Source organism: Natrix helvetica (assembly GCF_964273705.1).
Source record: "Natrix helvetica genome assembly, chromosome: 1".
Lineage (NCBI taxonomy): Eukaryota > Metazoa > Chordata > Lepidosauria > Squamata > Natricidae > Natrix > Natrix helvetica.
Genome location: NC_138548.1, coordinates 210,957,782 through 210,983,166, shown reverse-complemented (window position 1 = coordinate 210,983,166; position 25,385 = coordinate 210,957,782). Strand labels below are relative to the sequence as shown.

The window sequence follows — 25,385 nt, the reverse complement described above, 5'->3', positions numbered from 1 at the left end:
AGAGGACCAATACCAAGCTCCCAGAGAAATCCATCACACAACTGTGGGACACACAGATGCATATGAGCAGGAGAAATACTACACATTTGTGACCATTGAAGGGGAACCATGCAAAATGGAGCTGCACACAAGGTCGTACTTCACAATCGTATCCTGGCAAACAATCAAGAAGTTGAACCCAGCCAGAAGCAGGAAGTTCCTGAAGCCGCCAAATGTCCGCCTGAATGACTATCAAGGGAAATGGATAGAGGTACTAGGCAGAATGGGGGCCAAAGTAACGTTCCATGAGTTCCAGGGCTGGCTGCCACTCATGGTCATTGGCAGCCACCGGCCATCACTGCTGGAAGTAGAGTGGTTTAAACCCCTGGGCCTGGAAATCACCGGACTGCGCTGCGTAACCACCCACGAACTGGACCAGCTGTTGGCGGAGTTCATGGATGTCTTTGACGGGGGCCTAGGTAAATACACGGGGAAACCAATTTCATTTAACCTAGACCCCATGTAACCCCCCATCAGGCTGAAACCCCGAAGGGTACCATTTGCTTTGCGGCCCAAGGTCGAGGAACAATTAGACAAGCTCATTGCCCAGGAAATCCTCTTACCAACTGACCACGCGGTGTGGGAGACCCCCAGAGTCACCCCCGTGAAGCCAGATGGGTCCATCCACCTCTGCACAGATTACAAATGTACACTGAACAGGGCCCTCCAGTAGAGTGCGTACCCAGTGCCAGTGGTGCAACATCTGTTGCATTCCCTAGGAAGCGGGAAGGTATTCGTCAACTGGACCTTGCCCAAGCATATCAGCAGCTGCCGGTAGATGAAGCCACCGTTGAAGCACAAACCATAGTGACTCACAGGGGGGCATTCAAATGTACCAGGTTGCAATTTGGGGTCAGCATAGCTCCAGGACTTTTCCTAATGGAGCGGCTACTGCATGGGATCCCAGGGGTGGTGCCATACTTCAATGACATTTTTATATCAGGAGAGTTAATAGGCCAGTTGATGGAATGTGTGTGCGAGATCTTGGGGAGGTTCCAGGTAAAAGGACTCAAAGTAAACCCTAATAAATGCAAAATTGGGGTAAGGTAGGTAGAGTTCCTGGGCCACCTAATAGATGGGTCGGGCGTCCACCCGACCAACAGCAAGGTGAAAGCCATTAAGAACGCCCCCACCCCAAAGAATAAGGCAGAACTGCAAGCCTTCTTGGGACTATTAAATTTCTACAGCATTTTTTTACAACAGAAGGCCACCGTTGCTGAGCCGCTCCACAAGCTCCTGGGGAAGATGACGCTGTGGACCTGGGGACAGAGGGAAGACCAAGCATTCGCAGCAGTTAAAGACCTCCTCTTCTCCGACAGCATCCTGATTCAATACAACCACACATTGCTGGTCCGGATCACCTGTGACGCTTCCCCATTCGGAGTTGGGGCAGTCCTCAGCCACTGCCTACCAGACAGAACGGAAGCACTGAAAGCATATTATTGAAAAACCCTGTCACCGGCTGAGCGCAACTACAGCCAAATTGATAAAGAGGCCTTGACTGTGGTGGCAATCAAGCAGTTCCATGAGTAAGTATACAGAAGACATTTCGAACTGGTCACCGACCATAAGCCCTTATTAGGGCTCCTCGCCGGCAACCAACAGACCCCTCCATACATGTCCCCGAGAATTTCCAGATGGGCCATTTTCCTCACTGTGTATGACTTCGAGCTGATCCACCGACCCGGCAAAGATATCAGCCATGCCGACACTCTCAGCCACTGCCCACTGCCAGAACTAGTGGAAGTCTCCGCACCCACCGCCCAAGTACTGCTGATCGACATCGACCCAGCCAGCCCAGTAACCGCCAGAGACATCGCCGAACACACCCAAAAGGACAAAATATTACGGAAAGTTCTGAACTGGGTGTTGAGAGGGTGGCCACAGGAGAGACTGGGGTGGAGTGGGGAGTTCCAGAGTTATCACAGCAAGCAAACTGAACTGTCAACCATAAAAGGCTGTGTGCTGTGGTGAGAAAGGGTCATCGTTCCCCAAAAGCTTCGGAGGCAAGCCATCGAGGTGTTACACATGGGGCACCCCGGGATTGTGAGAATGAAGGCATTAGCCCAGAGCTACATATGGTGGCCCCAGATGGACAAGGACATTAGCGAGCGGGTGGCCACATGCAAACCCTGCCAGGAGACACGACCAGTGCCACCACGGGCACCCACTCATGAATGGGAAGCGGCCAAGGGACCCTGGTCCCGCATACACATTGATTTCGCAGGGCCAGTAGAAGGACAAACGTTCCTGATTGCTGTGGACACATACTCCAAATGGCTAGAAGTAATCATCATGCAGACAACCACAGCAGAAGCCACTATCCGAGTCCTCCAACGACTCTTCGCCACCCACGGCCTACCCGACGTCTTGATAACGGTCCACAACTGACAGCCAAGACCATGGAGGCATTTCTCGCAGAGCTAGGGATCTGGCACATACTCATCTCTCCTTTCCACCCGGCAAGCAATGGGCAGGCCGAGTGGATGGTGAGACTAATCAAGGAAACCCTCACCCGAATGGGCCCAGGGAATTGGCAGGAAAAAGTCGACCAGTTCCTCCTCGCTCAACACATCACCCCCCATACGACCACCAACAAGAGCCCAGCGGAGTTGCTGATGGAAAGAAGGCTGAGGTTGCAACTTGACCTATACCACCTGAACTACCTTCCTGAGACCCCTCTGGACTCTGCACAGCCCACACGGGCATTCAACATACAGGACGGGTATTCGCACACAACTATGCAGGGTACCTGACCTGGCTGGTGGGCCGAGTCGTGGTTGTCACCAGCCCCAAGTCATACTGCATTGAGCTGGAGGACGGCCGAATCTGGAGAAGGCATATCGACCAGCTCAGATACCACCTGGGGGACACCAAGCTGAGGAACCAGGGTGAGTGGACCGCAACCTGAGGGCCAGAGCAACCCTTGCAGAACCTGACGTCTCCGCCACGAGCAGCACTCTCAACCACCGTCCGGAAAGCAGATGAGTGGGAACCAGGCCTACCCTGTGGCCCAACAGGGGAACTACACATGAACTGGGATCGAGGGCGTCCAGTGAGAAGCGATGGTCTCGGAAGCCGAAGGAACCAGGCCGGAACTTGACTCACAGGCTGAGGAGCTCCAGAAGGTTCCGTCTCAGGCAGCCAGAGGAACAGCAGATTCGACCGCTACAGCCAAGATCCCGGAGACAAGTGAACTGTGCAGGTCCAGTAGGAAGCTGGTGCGCCCCGCCTACCTGGAGGACTACATCACATACGTAGGCAGGGGATTGGACACTGTTCATTCTAGGAGGGGATGGGTGTTACGTACAATGGGAAACTGTTACTTATGGACGGACGTCAGAAATCTATATCAGTCTTCATGCTCGCCGCAGATTGGCTAGAATCTACATCAGTTTTCATGCTCACCGCGGATTGGCTAGAATCTACAAAAGTTGTCATGCTCGCGGCAGATTGCTGTCCCAACCGTGGGGAATTTAAACTGCTGTCATTGGCTGGCTGGTCTGCCTGGAGCTCTTTAAAGGGCGAGCTCCGGCAGCCCAGCCGGCAGAGCGCAGTCACATTTTGCTGGAAATAAAAAGGGCTGAAATCACTAGCGACTCTCGCCTGCTGCATTCGCGCCGATCTAACAGAAACTATTGAGATTTAAAGATAATCACTAACTGGGGGCATGTAAGGATGTATAATTATATCATGATGAGAATAGCTGGGAATTGTAACCAGGTCTACATCTCGGCCAAAATTAGGCTGGGGACGGGGGGTTTAAAAGTACAATGACTATATGTGTACACTTTTTTCTTCTATTTTTTTTTAAAGAAGGAAAAATTAAATATGTATATTGAAAAGGAATTATAAATACCATCAACATAAAATGGAGCTTGCTCAGAAGCTGAAATACACCAAGTAAATGAGATGAAGCATGGGAAATAGAGGAGAGAGGTAAGGAAAGAAGAGAGGGATAGGAGAGAGGGCAAGGGGGAGGGGAAGAGGAGGAGAGAAAGAAGGAGTGGAAAGGGGAGAGAGGAGAAGAAGAGAGGAAGGGGATGTAGAGAAGGGAAGGATGACAGAGGGAAGAAAGGAGGTAGGGAGGGGGAGGAGAAAGGGAGAAGAAAGTGATGGATAAGGTACAAATATGGTGTATGGAGAGCAGAAGAGCCAATTGTTTTTGGGAGTTGATGTAAGATGAATTGATGCAAACATTTAATAATACAGTACGATATTGGCTATGTAATAGTATACATGGATTATATGTTATGAAAATGAAAAAATAAAAAACTTTATGACAAAAAAAAATAGTTAAGGAACAGAATTGACTCTCCCAAACACACCCACTGTAGGGAGAACAGATCATGTAATTTAGAGTATTTTTCTGCTTTCTCTACCTTTTGCTTGGGCATTTTCTCTTCAGATAATTAATCTTGAAATGGAGTAGCTTCAGACACTCCCTACTTAAAATGGCTATAAGAATTTGCTTTGGTAACAAATTTTGCTTTGTTCTCCCCCCACCTTCCAATGGTGTTTAGAGCCAAATGTTACATGTATTTCGGGAAGCAACTCACAATAGCTGGAAAAGTCACAGCTTTACCACTTATGCATTTGCCTGATACATCTGGTGGACAAACGTTTGATGAGCTGGCTACTGGCCCTGTCCAACGAGGCAATTCCTATGTGTCATACACCGCCAGAAGGAGAGATGGATAGAAACACATCTCAGATTCATACTAATATTATTTACACTGGTAAATCCTTATTCATCTTTGCACAATCTCTTCATATGACTTTGGAAGAAGAGTAAGGAAAATTGACTTATTTAGAACATTTTCTGTTTCTGGTTTCCATTATTAGAAATAATCCCAAAATAATGAGAGAAATAATTCTTAAATAGTCATTTATGTTAGGGGTGGGAAACGATGACCCTTTTATGACTTGTGGACTTCAACTCCCAGAATTCCTGAGCCAGCCATGCTTTCTCGAGAATTCTGAGAGTTGAAGTCCACAAATCACAAAAGGGTCATAGTTCCCTGTTGTGGCCCAGCCGGTGCCGGTGCCGCTGCCACCAGACTCCGACAGCGAGGTGTCCTCTGAGTCGGCTCAAGAGGAGGTGGGGGACCCTGGACAGGGTTCCGACGCTGAGCAGGGCGCAGAGAGGCTGGTTGGCCACCAGGGGGCGCCTGAGGCATGGAGCAGTGGTGAAAGCCAAAGGAAGGGGGCTCCTGATGTCATGCCTTGGAGCAGTGGAGAGGAGTCACAGGACAGTGAGTCAGACAGCAGTGAGCTATTAGATGCTCGTTACCGACGTGCTACCCGGCGTAAGGAGCAATTGAGCAATTACCGGAGGTAATGGCTCTCAGCTGCTGATCATTAGACTCCTCTCCAGACTATAAAGGGACTGCTTGTGGACACACCCTTTGCAGGAATCAACTGATCATTGGAGTTGGAGAAGCTCAGATCTGTGTCGTACTTTGGCAGGCTGGATTGCTGCTAAAGATTTTACCTGGATTACTGTCAATCTGTTCCCTGGACCTTGGCTGCTAAGGTGATTATCTGGAGCTTGGTAGCTGGATTGCTGCCAAGGGGTGTCGCTGTAGCTGGATTGCTGCCCAGAGTGCTATCTTGACCTTGGCAGTCTGGATTGCTGCCAAGGTGGAACCTGTATGTCAATAAACATCTTTGAAGAGACTTTGTGTCGGAGTGTCTTGGTATACAAGAGGAGGGGGTCAGAACAGTTCCTCCACCTCTGATTTAGGTACATGACAAAAAACTCAGAGTAACCTAAAAGCTTGCACAGCCATTTTACAAAATAACTTACGACATCAAAAGCTCATCTATCACCTTGTTCTGTCTTTTAAGGTTGATTTGAGCAACACTACTTTAAACTGGTTGTTTCCACAACACACAACAGCTTAGGGCTAACCAGGCCAAGACAAAAGGTGATGCATGCTTGCTATGAATTAAATAGACAAATACATTTCCACAATAAGGTGGGCCAAACCCTCAGAGGAACAGCAACTGTTGCAAAACAATAGGGTCTTGAGCACTTATCCTGCAGGACTGTTCTCAAATTATGCAGGACTGTTCTCAAATTATGGAATAAATACAATTAATTTCTATGATAATTTAAGAAAATGAAATGATGAGGTATAGGTAGCCCTTAACAACCACAACAGTGAGTTTTGCTCCATTTTATAACCTTTCATGCCACAATTGTTAAGGTGAATCATTGTATTGTTAAATTAGTAATACTGTTGTTAACAGAACAGGGCTTCTCCATTGACTCTGCCTCTCAGAAAGTTGCAAAAGATGATCATATAATCCCAGAACACTACAACCATTATAAGCACATGCCAATTCCCAAGTATCCAAATTTTGATCATGTGACCATAGGGATGCTACAACAGCCGTAACTGTGAAAAATGGTCATAATTCACTTTTTCAGTGCTGTTGTAACTTTGGTCACTAAAGGAATGATTGCAAGTTAAAGACTACCACTATAGCGCTAATTCCATGTTCATCCCAATTACGAATAATATCTAAGTCTGCTCTCATGTGAGATAATATATAGAATTTAGATATTTGATCCTCTAACACGGGAATTCCGAAACATTTTGCCATCAGATCCCCCTTTAGGATAACCTTAATCTATACAACTCCTCTAAAAATCCAAACACAATGAAATTTTGGGGAAGGTGAATGTTATTGTAACAAAGGATTTTTCAAATCTCTCCTGGACTCTGTCTGCACCTCCCCAAGGGATGTATATTTCAGTTTGGGAAACCCTGCTGTGACAGAACGATATGAAGAAGGCTGCCTGCTGAAGCGAAAAAAGGAGACAAATTTAGTCTACAATAAGGATGAGAAGCAACTAGATTGGCCAATTCTGAACTAACAAACTAAAGGAGAAGGACAGGAATCAAACAATTTAATCTTAGGGTGAGATAGGCAGCAAACAAATTCAATACCTAAATAAAAATAACTGCTGTACTGATGGTTTGTTTAATCACCTAATGACATTAAGCAGTGTCATATACTCAAGAGCCCTTAATATGGTATTTGTAATTTCCTTTTGCACATGTGTACCATCAATGCAATTAAAAATAACTGAACACATTGAAAATCTCACAGCTTTTCATAGCACACTTTACAGGTTAAGAGAAGGATTCTTATTCACTTTTATAACTGCAATAATGGAAAAGAGGAACGGCTGGAGTTATGCTCAGAAGTTATTTATATTGAGAATTGGGGTATAAAATGCTCTTGGCACTAATACTCTACAGAATTTCTGTAGAGACACCTTATGCCAATGAACATATTTTGATTTATATACTGGTTCAAACCTACTTAGTCCCAAGGCAAGATTTTTGTTTAAGATTCAGAGAGGAATAGCGTTTGAGTTCCTCATCAATTTATTTTTTCTCTCCATGGTTTGTTATCCACTGATATCAATGGCCCAATAAACACAATTTTATTCCACCCACCTCACTACCCAAAGCAAACCTGGGCTGTTTACAATCATTAAAACAACTTTTGCATTTACATAATATTGATGCATTGTCACAACTGATCATTTCAAATGGCTCCCATGCATTTTTTAAAGTCCGAAATCATTGCTCTTGTTTCCCCCGTGCTCCAAGAGTAGAAGGCCTGCTCACCAATGTGAGGATTCGATCACTTCACTAATATGACCACAACTTGAATTCTATGGAATGAAGTAGTCCCAAGTTCGACCTGCCCTTCTGGATGTCAAATTCCACCTAGGGAAAAGTTTGGACTGATGATGAATTATCTAATCTAGATTCCCTGGCTTAGTTCCCTATTTTTTCTGTTAGGAACTGAGGCAGGATGCCTAAATGCATACAGGCACCCTTCTCCAGAATGGGATTTCTAAAATAAGAACTTCTCATACCTCAAGTCTGCTGAAAAGCCACCCAGTGCCTGACCTGAGACTTCCTGCTCTCCCAGTGTAGCACTCCATTCTTAACATGTGGAGAAAGAAAAAGCACTCCACACCAACTTGAAGCGACTGTCTTCTTGTTACTCCTTCCTCACCAACAAGGATAAATTGATGAACCTGAGTGACATCTGACTTGGATTGAGCCTAACAGTAGCTCTCACCACCTTTTTCATCCTATTTGTAGCATTTGCCCTGCAAAATGTGTCCATGCCTGCCTGTGAAGACCAGGAGGAAGGAGAAGAAAGTAGGCCTGAGTAGGGCGGAGGAGAGTATTGGTTACCATCAATCTGAGAGCAGTGCCAACCATATCTGGATTGGAGGCACTGTTGATAACTGGAACAGTCAGCTGCAGGTTTTGAGGTTCGGCCAGCATTTATTTCAGGATCAGGTTCTCAAGAAAAATCCTGTGCAGAGAAGTAGTCAAGAGAGGACATCCTAACCTTTCTTGTTTGCTTAAAAAGTTGCTTGATCACTTGCTTTGCTCTGAAAAGCTTTGCTTCCTAATCCCTCGGTACACTGGAACCAGCTGCAATTACTTGTGTTAGGAGGAGAAGCACTCTTGACATGACTCAAAGCACTCTTTTTTGCAGGAAAAGAGACTTGCATAAAGAAAAGGCGTGATGCAGATTTTCCCTCCATACCAAAGCCTTCTTTGCTGCCTGTATAGTTAATAAGGGATGCGGTGGCTCAATGGCTAAGACGCTGAGCTTGTCAATCAGAAAGTTGACAGTTCAGCGGTTCGAATCCCTAGTGCCACATAATGGAGTGAGTTCCCGTTACTTGTCCCAGCTTCTGGCAACCTAACAGTTCGAAAGCATGTAAAAATGCAGGTAGAAAAATAGGAACCACCTTTGGTGAGAAGGTAACAGCGTTCCGTGCGCCTTCGCCGTTTAGTCATGCCAGCCACATGACCATGGAGACGTCTTCGGACAGTGCTGGCTCTTCAGCTTTGAAACGGAGATGAGCACTGACCCCTAGAGTCAGGAACGACTAACACGTGTGTGCAAGGGGAACCTTTACCTTATATTTAATAAGGGCGCTTGGAGATATGCAAGCAAATGTATATTTTAACACTTCCATTTGACTGTGGGAAAGAGGCATTAACAATCCACCTTTGATCCAAGAACAAAAGAAAGGGAATTAATACCATCTTCTCTTCCTCTAGTTCCTGCTTCACCACTCAAGTCTCAGCTGTGCTCCCAGATATGAGGACAAAAGTCATGCTTGCTCCCACAACCTCTGTTCCAATTTCACTGAACCACTGTCATTCCGACAGCTGCTTCTAGGCCCCAAGAGGCCTTGTTAAAGGCCCATCAAACCAGAGGAATCAAACAGCAAGCCTTGGAGGTCCAACCAAAATAGACCAGAGATTAGTGGATATGTTCATGATTATGTTCATGTATCAAACAAGTCATGTTTTGCTTAAATATCATAGAAATGGTATTGGTACCTGGACTCCAGGGGTGGGTTCCTGCCAGTTCTAACCTCTTCTATAGAAGAAGTTCCACAAATCTACAGTGCCATTTAGAACCGGTTCCAGCTCCCTCCCCCCGCCCGGCCGCACATCATCAAGATGAAGAGCGAGAGGAGGAATTCTGGGAGTTGAAGTCCACAAGTCTTAAAGCTGTCAAGTTTGAATACCCCTGGGGTTTTATTTTCTAAAGGGTTAGGGGTGCAGGGGTCTTGTAACTTGACAGCTTTAAGACTTGCACACTTCAATGCCAGAGTTCCTGAGCCAACATTTTGGTTGCTAAACGCCAAGCGATTCCCACTCAGTCATATGGCTGGCAAGCCACTCCCACAAAGCAGGCCACACCTACAGAAGAGGTTCTAAACATTTTTGAAACCCACCACTGCTGGACTCACATAACATGAAAACTACAAACCATAGCATATAAATCACAGTGATTGGGTTCAGAAAACATACCATAGCACAATTAGACAAATTGCACTATGATTTTATATTTTAGATGAATCTTGTTCATAAGTGTGAGGCATGAAAACTGATCAGTAGGAGAAAACTAGCAGTATGTCTGTTCATGAATAGAAAATACAATTCCAATATTATTACAGGGATGTGAACAATTTAAATGCAGTACAGGGAAATAAAAAAAAACTATTCTAGGAAAAAAACATTTTTTTAAAAAGTTGGCACTACAAATTTCAGATCTGTTCAATTGTCACAATCCCTAATCCATGGACATGGGATCATAATTTTACGGCAAGGACTTGTGGTAATGATAGCTACATCCAATATATGTGGAGAACTTTGGAAAGGTATTCCATTAAACAAAAACCAGAGAAACACTAAAAACAAAACTGTTAGATCGGGTAATGGAAAGGCACACAAGGCTAAAGGCAACAACAGCTCTTTATTGTAACAGAGCAAGTATCTACAATCCAGCGAAGGTTGAGTCAGACAGCAGCCCTTTGACCAATGAATTAAACCTCTGTTCCCGCCGGAACAGAGGACCTTGGTGGAATCCACTATAACTGAAGCTAGTATCTAACACCCCTCCCCTCTTAGATGGAGTAATCCTACTGGTTACGTAATCACGCAGGTAGGCAGGCTTTTTGGTAGCTCTGACTGACCTGCGCAGTTCAGTCAGAGGGTGTTCTTCGGACAGATCAGACGGACCTGTTTGCTCCGCAGCTCCGCTTGGTGGAAGCTCCTGGAACCTTTCCAGGCCGCAGCTAGAGCTTCTAGAGCCGGTTCGCTTGGAGCTTGCTGCGGGCCTGCAACATAACCAAATAAGTTTCCCAGTACCCTCAGGCTTGAGCTGACTGTGGAAGGAGTGAGTGTTTGCTCTGTTTGGGTAGAGCTTTGGCTAACTCGTGCAGGAGTTACCTCTGGTTGTCTAAGAGTGGAGTTGGAGAGGCGGCCATGGAGTTGGTCAATATGCCTTCTCCAATTCTGACCGTCCTCGAGCTCAAGGAGGTAAGAGCGAGGCCCGGTGATGCCTATCACTGTGGCAGGAATCCACAGAGTTCCCCGGCGTAGTTGTGGGCGTAAACTGAATTCCCTACGCTAAAAGTCCGAATTTTGCTTGTGGAGTCTGGGGATGATGCGGCAAAATAGTTTGGGTATAGCCAGTCTAAGTGGGACCTTAGCCGGCGACCCATAAGAAGCTCGGAGGGGCTTCTCCCTGTAGTGGCACTTGCCGTGATGTGTTGAATTAGAAGATAATGGTCAACCCGTGTTTGCCAATCTCCCGGGCCCATTCTAGATAGGGCCACTTTTGCAGATCTCACCATTTGCTCCACCTGATCATTGGAGGCCGGATGGAATGGCGCAACCAGGGCATGTCTTATTCCCTGAGCTGCTAAGAAGGTCTCGAATTGCATGGCCATGAATTGGGGCCCGTTGTCAGAGACCAGGACGTCGGGCAGGTTGTGTGTGGAGAAAAGTCTCTGTAGTACCTTGATGACCGCTTCGGCCCTAGTGGAGGTCATCAGGATTACCTCTAGCCATTTCGAGTAGGCGTCCACAACTATGAGGAATATCTGGCGATAGACCACGGTGCTTGAGGTTGCTCCCACTCCTTAGCGGACACCTCTAGGGGAGCTGGTCTGGACTCCTGGCACGGTGTGCAGGTAGCCACCCATTCTTTGATCTCCCTGTCCATGTTAGGCTACCACACATAACTCCTAGCCAAAGACTTCATCCTGACAATTCCATGATGCCCTACATGTAAAGCCTCTAATACTGCAATGCGCAGTTTGGGTGAAACAATGACCCGGTCCCCCCCACAGCAAACAGCCATTAACAACAGACAGTTCATTTCTCTTATGATAATACATTTTGAAATCAGACCCAACAGGTCCCTTGGGCCATCCCCTCCACACCCAGTTCAAAACTGTTTTTATCATGGAGTCTCTTGCAGAGTGGTGGACAACATCACTAAACGAGACGAGACTAGTCTCTAAACAGTCAATACGAAAGACTGACGTCTCGGGGGTAGGGTCTGTGAGCAGTTCGTCGGCGCTCTCCTTGATACCGGTCATTTCTAGCCCCAGGGCTTCGAACCAGTCAAGCCCATGAGGCTCTGCCGGTCACCGCTGACCACCGTCACTGGGAGCTGGCTGCTGAAGTTCTTGAAGTTCACCCGGAAGATGCCCTGGCCCACGATGGGGACTCAGTTCCCCTGGTAATCGTGAAGGCAGATGTCAGGGGCGTGTAGATGCTGCTTCTTCAGCTAGGGATAGCCTGCTTTAGTGTAGACCACGGCATGATGGTTAATGATGACCCCGTGTTGATCTCCATCTCACATGGAGAGCCCTCAATGAGGACTGTGACCTTCAGCTTTTTAGACCACCTTGTGCGGACTTGGCCGATTGAGGTGTGGTAGGTGACTCTGGTGTCGCCCTCTGAGCACCGTGATGGTGGCTGCCATGCCCCCAGGTTGGGCCTCTGCTGGCGGTTAGGTCGGCTTCTTGGCTGCCAGGTCGTTGTGGGGTGCTTGCTTCTGCAAACCTTGGCGATGTACCCCTTTCGCTCACAGTGCTGGCAGATAGCATCGCGGAAACGGCAAAACAATCTGGCATGGTCTCCTCCATAGCTAGCGCAAGGCGGGAGATGCGGTTTGAATTTGTGCACTGGCTTGGTGCAGCTACTGCGCATGTGGCAGCTGTCATCTGCTTCACTTTCTGAGCTCTCGGCCTCTGCAGTCTTGTGATGTGCGTGTGCACTCTTCCGCGTATCTTGCGTGCTTTGGCGCTGCAGGCTTTCTGTAGACTTAATGGCCAATTCTGATGCCCTGGCTTCGTCCAAGGCAATTTGTAGAGTGAGGTCAGATTTGGCAAGTAACCTCCTCTGTAAATTAATGTCCTGTACACCGCATATGATGCGGTCAAGAATAAGCTCGTCAAGGTCTCGAAACTTGCAGAACGCTGCAGCCTTTCGTAGCGCCGCAACATACTCATTGATAACCCTCAGCATATACGAGTCCCAGTGCTCGGTGACTGGGTCATACAGAGTCGGTGGGGCATGCATGGGCATTTTGTGTTCTGAGGGCATTTTGAGTTTGCCGCTCAAAAATGGCTGCTCAAAACTGCGCTGAGCTCCGGGCTGGATTTACTTGCTGAATTGATACACTCTTTTTGGTTTGCCTAGTTGCCTTCCAATCCCATCCTCGTCGTCAGTGTTAGATCAGGTAATGGAAAGGCACAAAAGGCTAAAGGCAACAACAGCTCTTTATTGTAACAGAGCAAGTATGTACAATCCAGCGAAGGTTGAGTCTGATAGCAGCCCTTTTATAGGGAGCTGTCAGACCCTTCGACCAATGAGATTAAATGACTTTGATGGAAACCATTATAACTGAAGCTATTATCTAACAAAAACTCTACAACTTCCTCACAGTTTTTGCAGTTAGTTTCCTTAAATGATATGCCGGCTTACATATGTAGTACTGATGATGTTACCTAGATTGGGTAATGAAACGTCTGCAAGAAAACAACCAAGCTCAGAACGTACCAAAAACTCCTCAGGCTTATATATGTAGTATAACCTCAGTGGGACTTTTATTTCTAAATCATACAAACAAGGGTCCCACCTTGAACACATATCACACACATCACATAAACAGAACAGGGTTTCAATAACTCTTTTGCATCCACCATTTTGAAGCCAGTGACCGTTGCTGGGAAAACCTCTATATAAGCACCTATTGTATAATAAATCCCCAAACTAGTCATTTCTAAAAGCTTAAGGGTGGTTTGAGATAGACTAATCTGAAATTATCTGTCTCTCACCCAGATGAGTAGTCAACACCCAGAAAAAGGAGAAGCCAGTAAAAATGAACATTATCTGAATAGACGATTTGGAGCAGCACAGGTACCCATTTAGCAATAAGATTCCAACCCTCAGCTTGTCCCTTCTAACCTATTATTAATTTAGCTACATGGCTGAGAATTGGCAGGCTTCAGCTTTCCTAAGTGGAAGGGAAGAGGAGGGTATACAGAGAGAAAACAACAATAAGGAATGTATTACTAGGCATAATTATTTGGGTGGACATGTCAAATGCAAAAGAAAAGACAAGGAGTCAGATGTGAGTAGGCCTAATTGAGAGTCCATATACTACAGAATCAAAATCACAATCATGTGCGCATTTTTCCCCACATGCATATCTGGGTAAATGCTTTGATCTACTACGTTATGTAAACCCAAAGGATTTCAGTGATTTCAAAATCGCTACAAAAGATCCTGCTGGGATTCCTTAACCATTTTATCATGGAATTCTCATCTAGACAAACAGCAATACTGAAGAAGAGGGCTTCCCTAGGATTATACTCCTTAGCCTGTGTCCGCAAGGGAGAGCTGGGTTTGTTTCGGAGTATACCAAAACATGGAACTTTAAAGTTCTCCATGGCCTGATGGCATTTCAGACATAGAGCTCTGCAGGATCCTTGGTAGAAAAAGAGTTAACACACAAAAAATCCCTAAAAATGAGAAGTATAAAAAGCCAACAACACAGCCAGTTGCTACCCACACGTCGTTATTATTTTTATAAGAAATATCCAAACACATGGGTTTGTCTCGAGCTACATGGGTTTTGTTTTTTGTTTTTTTTAAAAAAGCAGATCTCTGCACTGAGGAACTTACACTCTAAATGTCAACAGATGGAAAAGCTAGGGGAGATGTAGAGATAACAAGGAAAAATGAATGGTAGTTACATGTAACCTAGGATTCTTTTCTAACGGTTGGGTACAGGCACCTGGCTTTTAAGCCAAAAACAGTACATGAAAAGGAGGGCTTAGACAGGGGAAGGAAGACTTAGATGGGGACTTAGATGAGGAAGGGGAATCAAGAGTGGTGGCCCCTTGTAGCAAGTTCCAAGCATAAGGGGATGCAAAACATATATACAAAGAGATGAACTGTGCCTTCTGCCCCTATTCACTAAATCGGGATTAACACTTGGAGCCTAGGTCTCTTGTCCCATAACACCACCTTCAACCCCAGTTCTCTGATTTTCAATATTACTATATTGCTGTCATCCTCAATGTTAGACATTTGGGCAAGGAAGACTGGCTGGAAATGGGGTGGAGGAGAGGCAGTACTGAGTAGCAGAAAACTTACAGGGAGACAGTTCTCAAGCATCCCCCCCTGGTACTTCTCATCTCTCTCTCTCTTTTTCTTGAGCATTTTAAACTCTGCTCATGCAGAGAGTGCTTTATATTCTCAAGTCTGTGTTCAGAACACAATCCATTGACACAAGCAACCTCACATATTCACAGACTGCAGGAGAAATGCAATCCTGTGTGCAGTGATACACAGCCACATATTCCAACATGCATGCACATCCTCCCCCACAACCAGGGTTTTTTTTCCGGTTCCTCTCTCCCACAGCCAGACTTCTTGTACATACAGCCTCCCACAAGTTGTCCCTTCTGCTCACATGAACAACCTGAGTGCCGAACCAGATTTGTGCGATGAGAGACGTAAATAGGGATCTTACAGTGATTAATGTAGAGGTCCAACTCATAAACTGACATTCTAAATACAAATATGCATGCAAAATCACGCTAAAATATTACAAACAATGAACAAGAGTGCACTCTTCTGGAGCAAGACCATGTTCATGTTTTAGAAAAAAATTGTCTCTTTAAGCAGCCACTAAAAATTGACCTCTTCACTTGTCTCAAAGCCAAGATATTGGACCACTCCAGTTGCACCTCTGCTACTTGACACAAACTTTTCTAAACCACCCCGCCTCATGCTGTGTCACTCTGCCCTGTTAGTGCCCCCTTAAGCCTGGCCACAAGAAACTGGCATCTGAGGTAACTTGACATAAACCCTGTCTAATTGTTTGGTAAGCAGAAAGTACCAGAGTAGTACAAGAATGTGAGAGGAACCATGTTAAAGGAAGCAGATGCCATCCCCTATGCCAACACCTGGAGAGCAAACTCATACCCATCCAGGGAAACCATGGCACCTGTGAAACGCCAAACAAGACAGACATGGAAAAACAATGCCTCTCTAGGGGTGATTCAGCGACGAATGGTGTGTTCAAACAAAATAATATTAATTTCTGACAAGAAGGAAGCGGTAGTGATGGCCGGGAAAGGTGTCCCAGGCCAGGTGATATTATTCAGTAGGGACAACAACGCCCATGCCATCCTACTGGTTGCTGATGCCCACTTTGGATAATGATGCTGGTACTGGCCAGGTGGCATTCAAGCAGTGATGGGTGAACGAGCAGCATCTAAGAAAAAGGGCAACATAAAGGCTGTGGTGCTTAAGCTGAGGGGGGGGGCAGGCGGGAGGGGGGAGCTGGGGAGAGGAGAAAAACAGTGCCTACATTGGGAATCCCACTCACCTCGTGCCCTAGAGGGGCAGCAGCTGCACTTAGCCAGGACTTTGCGGAACAAGTGGTGGCAAGCACAGCCTTGCTGGCTCCCACCTCTCATGGTGCCGCCCGGTTGTGCTGGGCTCCGTCACTCACTATGCCAGCCATCGAGCGAGGGGACAGTACTTCCCAGGCAGTGAAAGGGGGTTGTTGGGTGGGGGGGAGTTCTTGCCACCGCAGCCGTTTTCTCAGTGACAGAACAACAGGGCTGGGCTGGTGCTGCCCGTGGGGAGGAGGAGCTTCTGCAGCTGCCCCCTTGCTTCTCTCCTCCCTCCCTTCCTCTCTTTCTCTTTCTGTCTCTCTCTCTCTCTCTTCATCCATCTCCAGGGCTTCCTGGAGCCAGACTCCCCCTCCCTCCCTCCTTCCTCACTCTTGCTGAGCCATTGCAGCCAGTTCTGCAGCAGCTGAGCCTGCAGCAGGCACAAGTGAGATCTCTTGGTGTTCCCACCACTGCGGAAGGCTACCGTGAGGAAGGCGAAGAAAAGAGAAAGAAAACAAACCTCATTGGATGCAGCCGTCTGGGATTGGAAAGGCAAGGAAACAAGGAGGAGTACATTAGAAGGCACACATGTGTCTGTGTGAGTGTGTGTGTGTGGACATACAAATAAAAAGAACGACTATATAGCATGTCCAAAGTTTATCAAGAGAGAGGCATGAGTTGGCAGCTTCTCTTGTGCTGATGGCTGTGAAGGCTGAGCCTTATATAGTGCATTAGTGTTACAGACCCTGCCCCCTCCTCCCGCCACACAGGACAGCATTAAACCAGAAACAGGGAGTGGAGGGGGGGGGATTTGTATGGTCCTTTTTACACCAACTTCCTATTGCAAAGGTAAAAGCCTCAGGAAACAACCCACATCTTCAAAACAAAAGACAGCTGAAAATGCCTACGCAGAAGGTAATACTTAGTTTGGGCCAGTCATTCTCTATCAGCGCAACCTGCCTCTCATACTGATAGGAATTAAATTGGAGAAAGGAGTCCTAGGCTCCTCAGGTTTCTGGAGAAAAAAGTAGGGTGCACTGTAAATCTTAACAAATGAACTAGAAATACATTTTCACCTAGCAAAAATTTATGCACAAAACCCGTAACACGTTAAGAACTGATACGATGCAATGGTTAAGTTGTCGGATTGAGACGGAGGAGACTAGACTGAAGTCCCTAATAAGCCCATAATGACCTCTCAGTTCAACTATTTCTGGGTTTATTGTTGAGATGATGACACAGCCATGCCCATGCACACTTTGAGTTCCCAGAAAAGCTATTATCAATATATATTTGAAAAGATGATAATCACAGGAAGGACACCACCCTTTTGCTATGTGCAATAAGAATGAGCTCGCTGTGCTTCGTGCTTTCCTCAAATGAAGTTTGCTTGGGGGATGAATGGCCAAATGAAGTTCTAATCATCCAAGGTGCTGGACTTATCAGGTTCAAATCCTCTATCAGTCATGTAATATTTTTGAGCCAATTGCAATACTTATTCTTCCTTACAGAATTGTTATCAGGATAAAATGGGGGCAAGTAGGTGAGAACTATACAGGCGGACTGTTCAAAATTTCTTGAAAGAAAAAATAGGTGTAAGTAGGATATGCAAAAACAGCACAGAAATACATTTTGAATAAAGGAAATATTGATCATATTTGCACCAATGTAACATTTGCATATCAATGTAACATTTATTACCATCATTTAATGTTTTTCTCCCTTTCCCCATTCATGCCTTCACATTCTTACTGCTCCACAAAAATAGCCAACCCTCTATTGGGAACATGCATGCTTCATTACTATTGGAAGACTTATACCATCAAATGCTTTCCAGGCATGTTGTGACTACAATCCCCATCATTCCCAACCAGAATCTAAACAGTATAGTAACTAATATGCTTATCTTGCAGAACTAGAAACTCAAAATTGTCATTAACGACCACAAAGTTCCTCGAGTCTGTCCAGTATGCCACAGAATGATGATTATATTTTGGTATGATCAACTCATTGGGTTGATTTAATGATCAGCATTAAAAACTAGTCATAAGATCAATTCTCTAAAGAAATGCTTCCAATTTTTCTCTCTTTCATTACCCAAAACCACTTATGAGCGGTCCTCAGTTTGATGTGGTCTCTTCTTTCAGCACCATTGTAACTTCGAATGGACACTGAATAAATGGTCATAATTCGAGGTCTACCACCATTATAAAAAAAAATCACTGAACGATTTTCAGCCAATTGCCATTGATAATTTCAATGACGTTTGTCTTAATAGGAGGAATACTTTGGGAGATTTTTGAATATATTTTAGTATACAGGGCTTTAACTTTAACTTTTTAACTTTTATTTGATTTCTAGACCGCCCCTCTCCCAGAAGGGACTCGGGGCGGTGTACAGTCATATTAAAAACAGTGAATATACATAATATAAATATAAAATAAATATAGGGCTGGAGGAGGTGGCAATAGTTTACTGTACAAGTTAAAGTTAGATTAAAATTTTAAAAATTTAAAAATACATTAAAAACATCCCTAAAAACTATCCCAGGGTAAAAATATTTGCCAGGAGGTATGAATGGGATTATAAATGGGCCAGGCCAGCTAGTTGGAACAGGTGAGTCTTAAGTTTTTGTCGGAAGGAGCGGAGGTCGCTGGTTGTTCTAATATCGGGCAATCATTAAGTCAATTTAAATGTTGTGATAAGTAGTGGTATGCATGTCACTAACAGAAGAAAAACTTCTGTCCAATTTTGGGAAATTTACCCAGGTTGGGAAGCACTAGAAGTAAAAGCAAAGAAATAAAAAAGGAAGTTGAGGGGAAAAAACATTTTCTCTTTGGTATCATGTTTTCTTACTTGTAGGATATATACGGTTGTTACATTGTGTAGCTTTTAAAAATAACATCATGCATTTGCGTGTTCTCCAGAGATGGTACCATCTCCTCTGTCACCATACCATTCCATTGTGTTGCAAATTGTAGATTAGACTTTGTCTGCAACCTGTTCAATTGAGGAATATGATTTTATTTTTTATCTCAAATCAGATTTGAATTAGTTCTGGCACTTATTTTCAAAGTGCAAGTTCAAGAGCATAACATATGGAGCAATGATAATGGTAAAAGTGACCTCAGATTCTTTTCAAAGATGAGAAGGATTGAAGAGGACATTTAGGATTCTATTCTTCTAGAGCCTGGCTTAAATCATAGCAACCTTTTTTTTAAATATTAAGGATGCAATCATCTTTAATAGTATTATGTTTTCACCCTAAGACCATTGGTTTTATGTGCCATTTAAATTAGTCATTGCTTCTGATGAGGTGCTGAGAAGAGTTTTGTTACAGAATCTAGGTCGGGTGTGTTCATCCCAGTACTTCTCAAATACTTTAAATTATCATCTGTATAACCCTGTAGTAAAATACCTACTGATCATGGGAGCTTTAGTGCTAAGTTATTTAGAAGCTGCTACACAGAGAGAGCTTAATCCTGCTGCCTTTCTCTCACAAACTACAATTTTAGAAGAATGCTTAAAAAATAGTTGTGCAGATATTATTCAAATATCAGGGCAGATGGAGGTGAGGACAAGGCCTGCTGTCCTATAACCAGGATGCTGCTGGGAGAGGATGACATTTGTCCATTTGTATAGTGAAACTGTAGAGAAGCAGAAGCTATAGCAGGATAACTGTAGACTGTAAATGGATTTGGGACAAAAAAAATAAGAGTATGCAGTATTTTTCCCTTCAATTTTCACTGATAAAAGTTTTTTATATGGTGGGAAGAAAAGCAAATTTTCTCAGTAAGTCTGCGGAACATTGGTTGTGCTGGCAAGAGCAAAGACCAAACGTAGATGAGGAATTACAAATCAATTATCTGAATATATATTTCTTATGTTATCCATTATTTAATGGTCATGCACATTTTTCCTACTACTTCTATACTCAGACAGTAATCACTCAAGGGAATAAAGGTGGCTGTTGCATCTTTAAATTGGTAGCTCTTCCACTTCACAATTGCTCTCCTGAGAGATTGGAGATAATGAGTTCTTTAGAAAGCTCACAGTTGGAGAAACCTCTCCACCTAGGTCACTGCAAGCATACTGTTAATTGGCTAGCCACTTGGAGTGACTAGCCAGCTACTGGGCTTCTAGTCAAGTCCTCAATGGAGCAGAATCAAGCATTTCCCTTGAGATATGGCTAAACAGAGTGGCAGATCACTAGTGCCAATTCCAGATCTAGTTCTGTAAGAATATAGCTGGCTTTGGCAGTATTAGATTACAAGAAAAGTCTCACTACTCATTTGAAGAGCCTGTTGGATAACCAAGAAAAGCAGGGGCACTGGCAAGCAGATGGAACTGGCAAGGAGTCTTACCTCCATTCAAGAGCCCATCAATGCAGAGATGTCTTCAGGTTCTGAAAGAAACATGCCTAACTACCCTGCTTGCGGCTTGTAGAATCTTTGCTGTAATCTATTAATTATCTTGGGAACTAATCAGCAGAGGCTCACCCTTTCTGCCCCTTCCTTCAATCTTCTTACCTCTGTTTTGAATTCCTCATTTATTTTACTTGTTGCCATGAACAGCTTACTCTTTTCTGACCTCTATTTTGCCTCCCTCTTTTCCCTGCATTCATTTAAAACAACTTCTGCCAGCTGTCATTCATTCTAATGCTCGTACTTTCTTGTCTCCACCCCACCCCACCCCACCTTAAACCCAGAGAAGCCAATACTAGCTCCTATATTCTGAGGCTGCATCCTTGACTGTTAGCTGCCCTTGAAAGGTCTTATTTCCTAATATTTGATTTATTTTCTTTACAATTACATGATAGACAAGAAAAACAAAAATATTCTATATTGTTATTGCTTCCAGATAGCATTACAATGTAGCTTCTAGTGCTAATGGCCAGATGACATTATCTATTCCATCTTTTCTTCCCTAATGGATCTTTTGGGTGTAGGAAAAAAAAAACCTAAGAAAAGGGAAAAAAATGAATAAATTCCTTAAATAAGGCAGGGAAATTGTATAATGAAAGCCTAATCCAGAAGCATATGTCATTTGGTTGTCATCTCCTTTCCATGTCTTCCCTTGGTCCTTCTTTGGTCAAATATAAACACAGAAGCAAGGGCTTGATGTCTCTCTTTTTCAACTTTGTTCTGTGTGCCTATACACTTTCAGGAAAAAAAATGTACAAATGGACGGATAATAGATAAACAGAGATAGATGTCTCTCCAAATCAAGGTTTGAGAAAACTTATATTTTAAGATCAGAGGTGTACTTTAGATTGCATGTGGGCCCAAAAGCTTGGGGAAATTCCTCATACCTTTTGCCATTCAGTTTTAATCTTGTATTCAATATACAACTCATAGTAATGTTAACTGTATTCCATTCATTTTAATTAAATATTCATTTATATTAAATCAAATAAAGGGTTCTCTTACCTGATTCACCCTTGTTCTTAATCTTGATTTTTACCTATTTGGGAGCAATTATGCCAAGTGTGACTCTGGCCCCCTTTTGATGAGTTAAACCAAACTGAGCACTGCCTCCTATCTGATCTCACCAGTTGTTAGTTCACAATCCCTTAATTCCCAAGCAGTTGTTGAGGATTATGGGAGTTGCAGTTAACATATTTAGCAAATATTACACAGGAGAAGGCAATTCCATAGTAACAGTCAACAGATCTGTTACAGTATTTCAGGCATGGGCTTTCCTCAGCCTAACCTAAAGTTGTTAGGAATTGAATCTAGAATGGGATACTGGCAAAAGCTTGCATTCAAAAATCATCCTAAAGAAAATGCCTTGGGGTAAGGAACTACATTTGAAAAATTGGGAAATTAGGCATTCAATACATGCATCTCTCTGATTCCAGGATTTGCACTTCAGATTTCCTGTCACTGATTAGTTATGTGACAGTTTTATTTCCCAAAATGACAATCACCCAGATCAGATTTTCTTCGTTGCTTTGTACTCATATAACAGACAGATTTCTAGAAAATTTGTCAGACAAATATGACATTTTTTAAAGAATGCAAAAAAACCCCATTTGCAAGTCACATAAAGAATTGATTCTCTGTTAAAACAGAGCAGGAATAGCAACATGGAACCATGGATACTAGGGTATCTTCTTTTCACATATGTTAATTTAAAATAATTCATATCACAAGAGATTTGCTGATCACTACAATACTAGCAGCTGGCAGGCTCCAGCTGTTGACAGACCCATCCTTGTCTTCAGTCTTGCTATCTTCCCTCTCTTGGGATGGCCTCTGAAGTACAGTATGTCATTAATATAGCTAGATCTGAGCAGATATCTAAAATAGACCAAGCAATCCAACACAAGAATCTTTCCCAACCTGTTTTCTAGAACCAATAAAGCAGAAGGTTTATTGCTCAGTGACCATGCTAGTTATTTAATTTGGTTTTATCATACTGTTTCCTGTAGCACAAAGAGTAGATCTTTTTAAATACAAAGAAATAATAGACCATAACTAGGGGGAAAAATGTACAGAATGGCTAAGGTTGGGATCATACTTTATTCAGTCGTTGATTGGTTTAAGCTTTGTGATAGACTGGATTCAAATATCACATTGATCCATGTCTGCTCCAACATGGTTTATTGTTTTTTTAAAAAATCAAAATCAAGAGGATTCATATAACAAACTTCAACATTATTTTTCATGCTGGTTTAGCCATTGCAGTGTACTTCTGGGTTTTGACTTAGCATGATGTATTAATCCAACCAATTATGGCTTATTCAAAAATATTCTTAAAGCAGACTACCTCATGGTGAGCTGCAAACCCAAATTAAGATTGTGCAATACCAATGAAACATATGAAAGGAAGACTTCATGGTGGTAAGATCAGCATGATGATGCCTCTCATAAGTAAACCATTTGAATGGTGTATAAGTCAAAATTTGAATACACACAAAAGATTAAAAGCTAGTGGTACAGAAAGATTTCATAGAAACACTGCCTGTCAGAAAAGACAAGATTTATTAAGGCATTTCAATCATTGTCCAAGTACTCAAGTTCAGTGAGAAGTCTTAGTTATTTCTTTAGTTTCCAACATTGTATGCTACTTAATTGTTAGGGTTTCGGAGTTACACAGCATATGAATAATGTACTCAGGGAACTTACATGCTTGGGAAATATGGCAGTAGAGAAAGTATATTCAATCAATCAATCAATCAATTATTCAGGTATGTTGGAGCATAACAAGATTAAAAACAATGGTAAAGCTGCTTTCCTTATTGCACTAGATCTGGAGAGGCAACCTAACAATAAAATAAATCAGGCAGCTCACCTTCTTCCGTGACCTGGACTACAGGGATCTCTGAGGATTCTACTGCTTCTTGCTGGGATCCCATATCAGGCTGCCCCCTGTTGTTTTTGTTGCTAGCCTGGGGTTGCATCTCAGCTCCCTGATCTTGTGAATACAGGTCTGACAGCTGTAATGAAGCAGAAAATATGTTCAGGTTTTAGGTTAGGATTCAAACAGCCTGTTTGGTATGAGGAGCCTCAGTATCAGAAATAGATCACAAGCTGGTACAATAACAGATATATTTTTGACACATGCAATTAGTATAGTTTGCAGATCATTTCTGTGAGCATCAAGGATGCCGGAACTACATCTTACAAACATATTGCAGTTTTCATACAATTTTTCTTATTGAAGTAGTTGTTTTCCTCAAATAAAAAAAAAGCTGAGAATGTATTTATTGAATATCTGTATATGTATGTATTCTGGCATGAAGAGTTCATATGCAGTCACAGAAGGCAAGAGATATTTCAACGTCACAGCTAAAACGCAGAATGAAACCTCACTTCTTTTCTATCTGTTGTGGCAAACTTCAAAACTGTGTCAATTCATCTCAAATGCCTACCTAGAAAACAGAAACTTACTTTTAAAAGAATGAGAGATAAAGAAACAAGAATTTCCAAGTCTTGAGGAGAATCTCCAAGTCTCCAAGTGTAGGAGAATTTCCATTCTAATGTCTGCATCAGAGACAGACATTTCTGACTCCAAGGGATGCGTTAAGTTTCCAAGTCAGAACTTCATGCCTCACCATCACCTCTCTCTCTTCTCACCACACCCCATCCGTATCATTGGTTTCCTACTGTGGAAATCCAATTATTTTACACATTTTACACATTCTGGGAGGAGTTTGACTCTATTACTTCCGAAGATATGGACAGGTTGCATAGGCGACTGCGAGCCACCACATGTTTATTGGACCCGTGTCCCTCCTGGCTTGTACTGGCATCCTGGGAGGTCACACGAGGCTGGCTCCAGGAGTTAGTCAACGCTTCCTTGAGTGAGGGGTTTCTGCCGGCCGCCCTGAAAGAGTCGGTGGTGAGGCCCCTCCTCAAGAAGCCTTCCCTGGACCCAGCTCTGTTAGCCAACTACCGTCCCGTCTCCAACCTTTGCTTTCTGGCGAAGGTTGTAGAGAGTGTGGTGGCACAACAGTTTCCACGCCACTTGGAGGAAAATGATTATCTGGACCCGTGCCAGTCTGGTTTCCGGCCCGGCCACAGCACGGAGACGGCATTGGTCGCGTTGGTGGATGATCTCTGGAGGGCCAGAGATGGGGGTTGCTCCTCCATCCTGGTCCTATTAGATCTCTCGGCGGCTTTTGATACCATCGACCATGGTATACTATTGCATCGACTGGAGGGATTGGGGGTGAGGGGCACCGTTTTGCGGTGGTTCTCCTCCAACCTCTCTGGCCGAGTGCAATTTGTATTGGCAGGGGGGCAGAGGTTGACCTCGAGGCCGCTCTCTTGTGGGGTGCCACAGGGGTCGGTCCTCTCGCCTCTCCTGTTCAATACATATATGAAGCCGCTGGCCGAGATCATTCGTGGGTTTGGGGTAGACTACCATCTGTAATATGACTGTACACCGCCCCGAGTCCCTTCGGGGAGAGGGCGCGGTTTATAAATTAAATAAAAGTTAAAAGTTAAAGTGTACGCGGATGATACCCAGCTGTACATTTCTACCCCAAACCACCCCAACGATGCTATCGAAGTGATGTCCCGGTGTCTGGAAGCCGTACGGATCTGGATGGGAAGTAACAGAC

General features: G+C 44.0%; 1 protein-coding gene across 6 annotated transcripts in view; it reads right to left on the bottom strand.

Moving 5' to 3' along the window:
* Positions 1 to 25,385, bottom strand: part of ARHGEF25 (Rho guanine nucleotide exchange factor 25) — a 117,653-nt gene that overhangs the window by 58,561 nt on the left and 33,707 nt on the right. For 5 of the 6 annotated variants that reach the window (XM_081939630.1, XM_081939631.1, XM_081939628.1 and 2 more), the window contains exon 2: positions 23,612 to 23,756. In XM_081939630.1, the coding sequence (XP_081795756.1) occupies positions 23,612 to 23,720 (109 nt within the window). In that variant the 5' untranslated portion in view covers positions 23,721 to 23,756. Of the gene's footprint in view, positions 1 to 16,305; positions 16,515 to 23,611; positions 23,757 to 25,385 lie in introns of those variants that run through there. The other variant, XM_081939632.1, reaches the window with a different exon arrangement.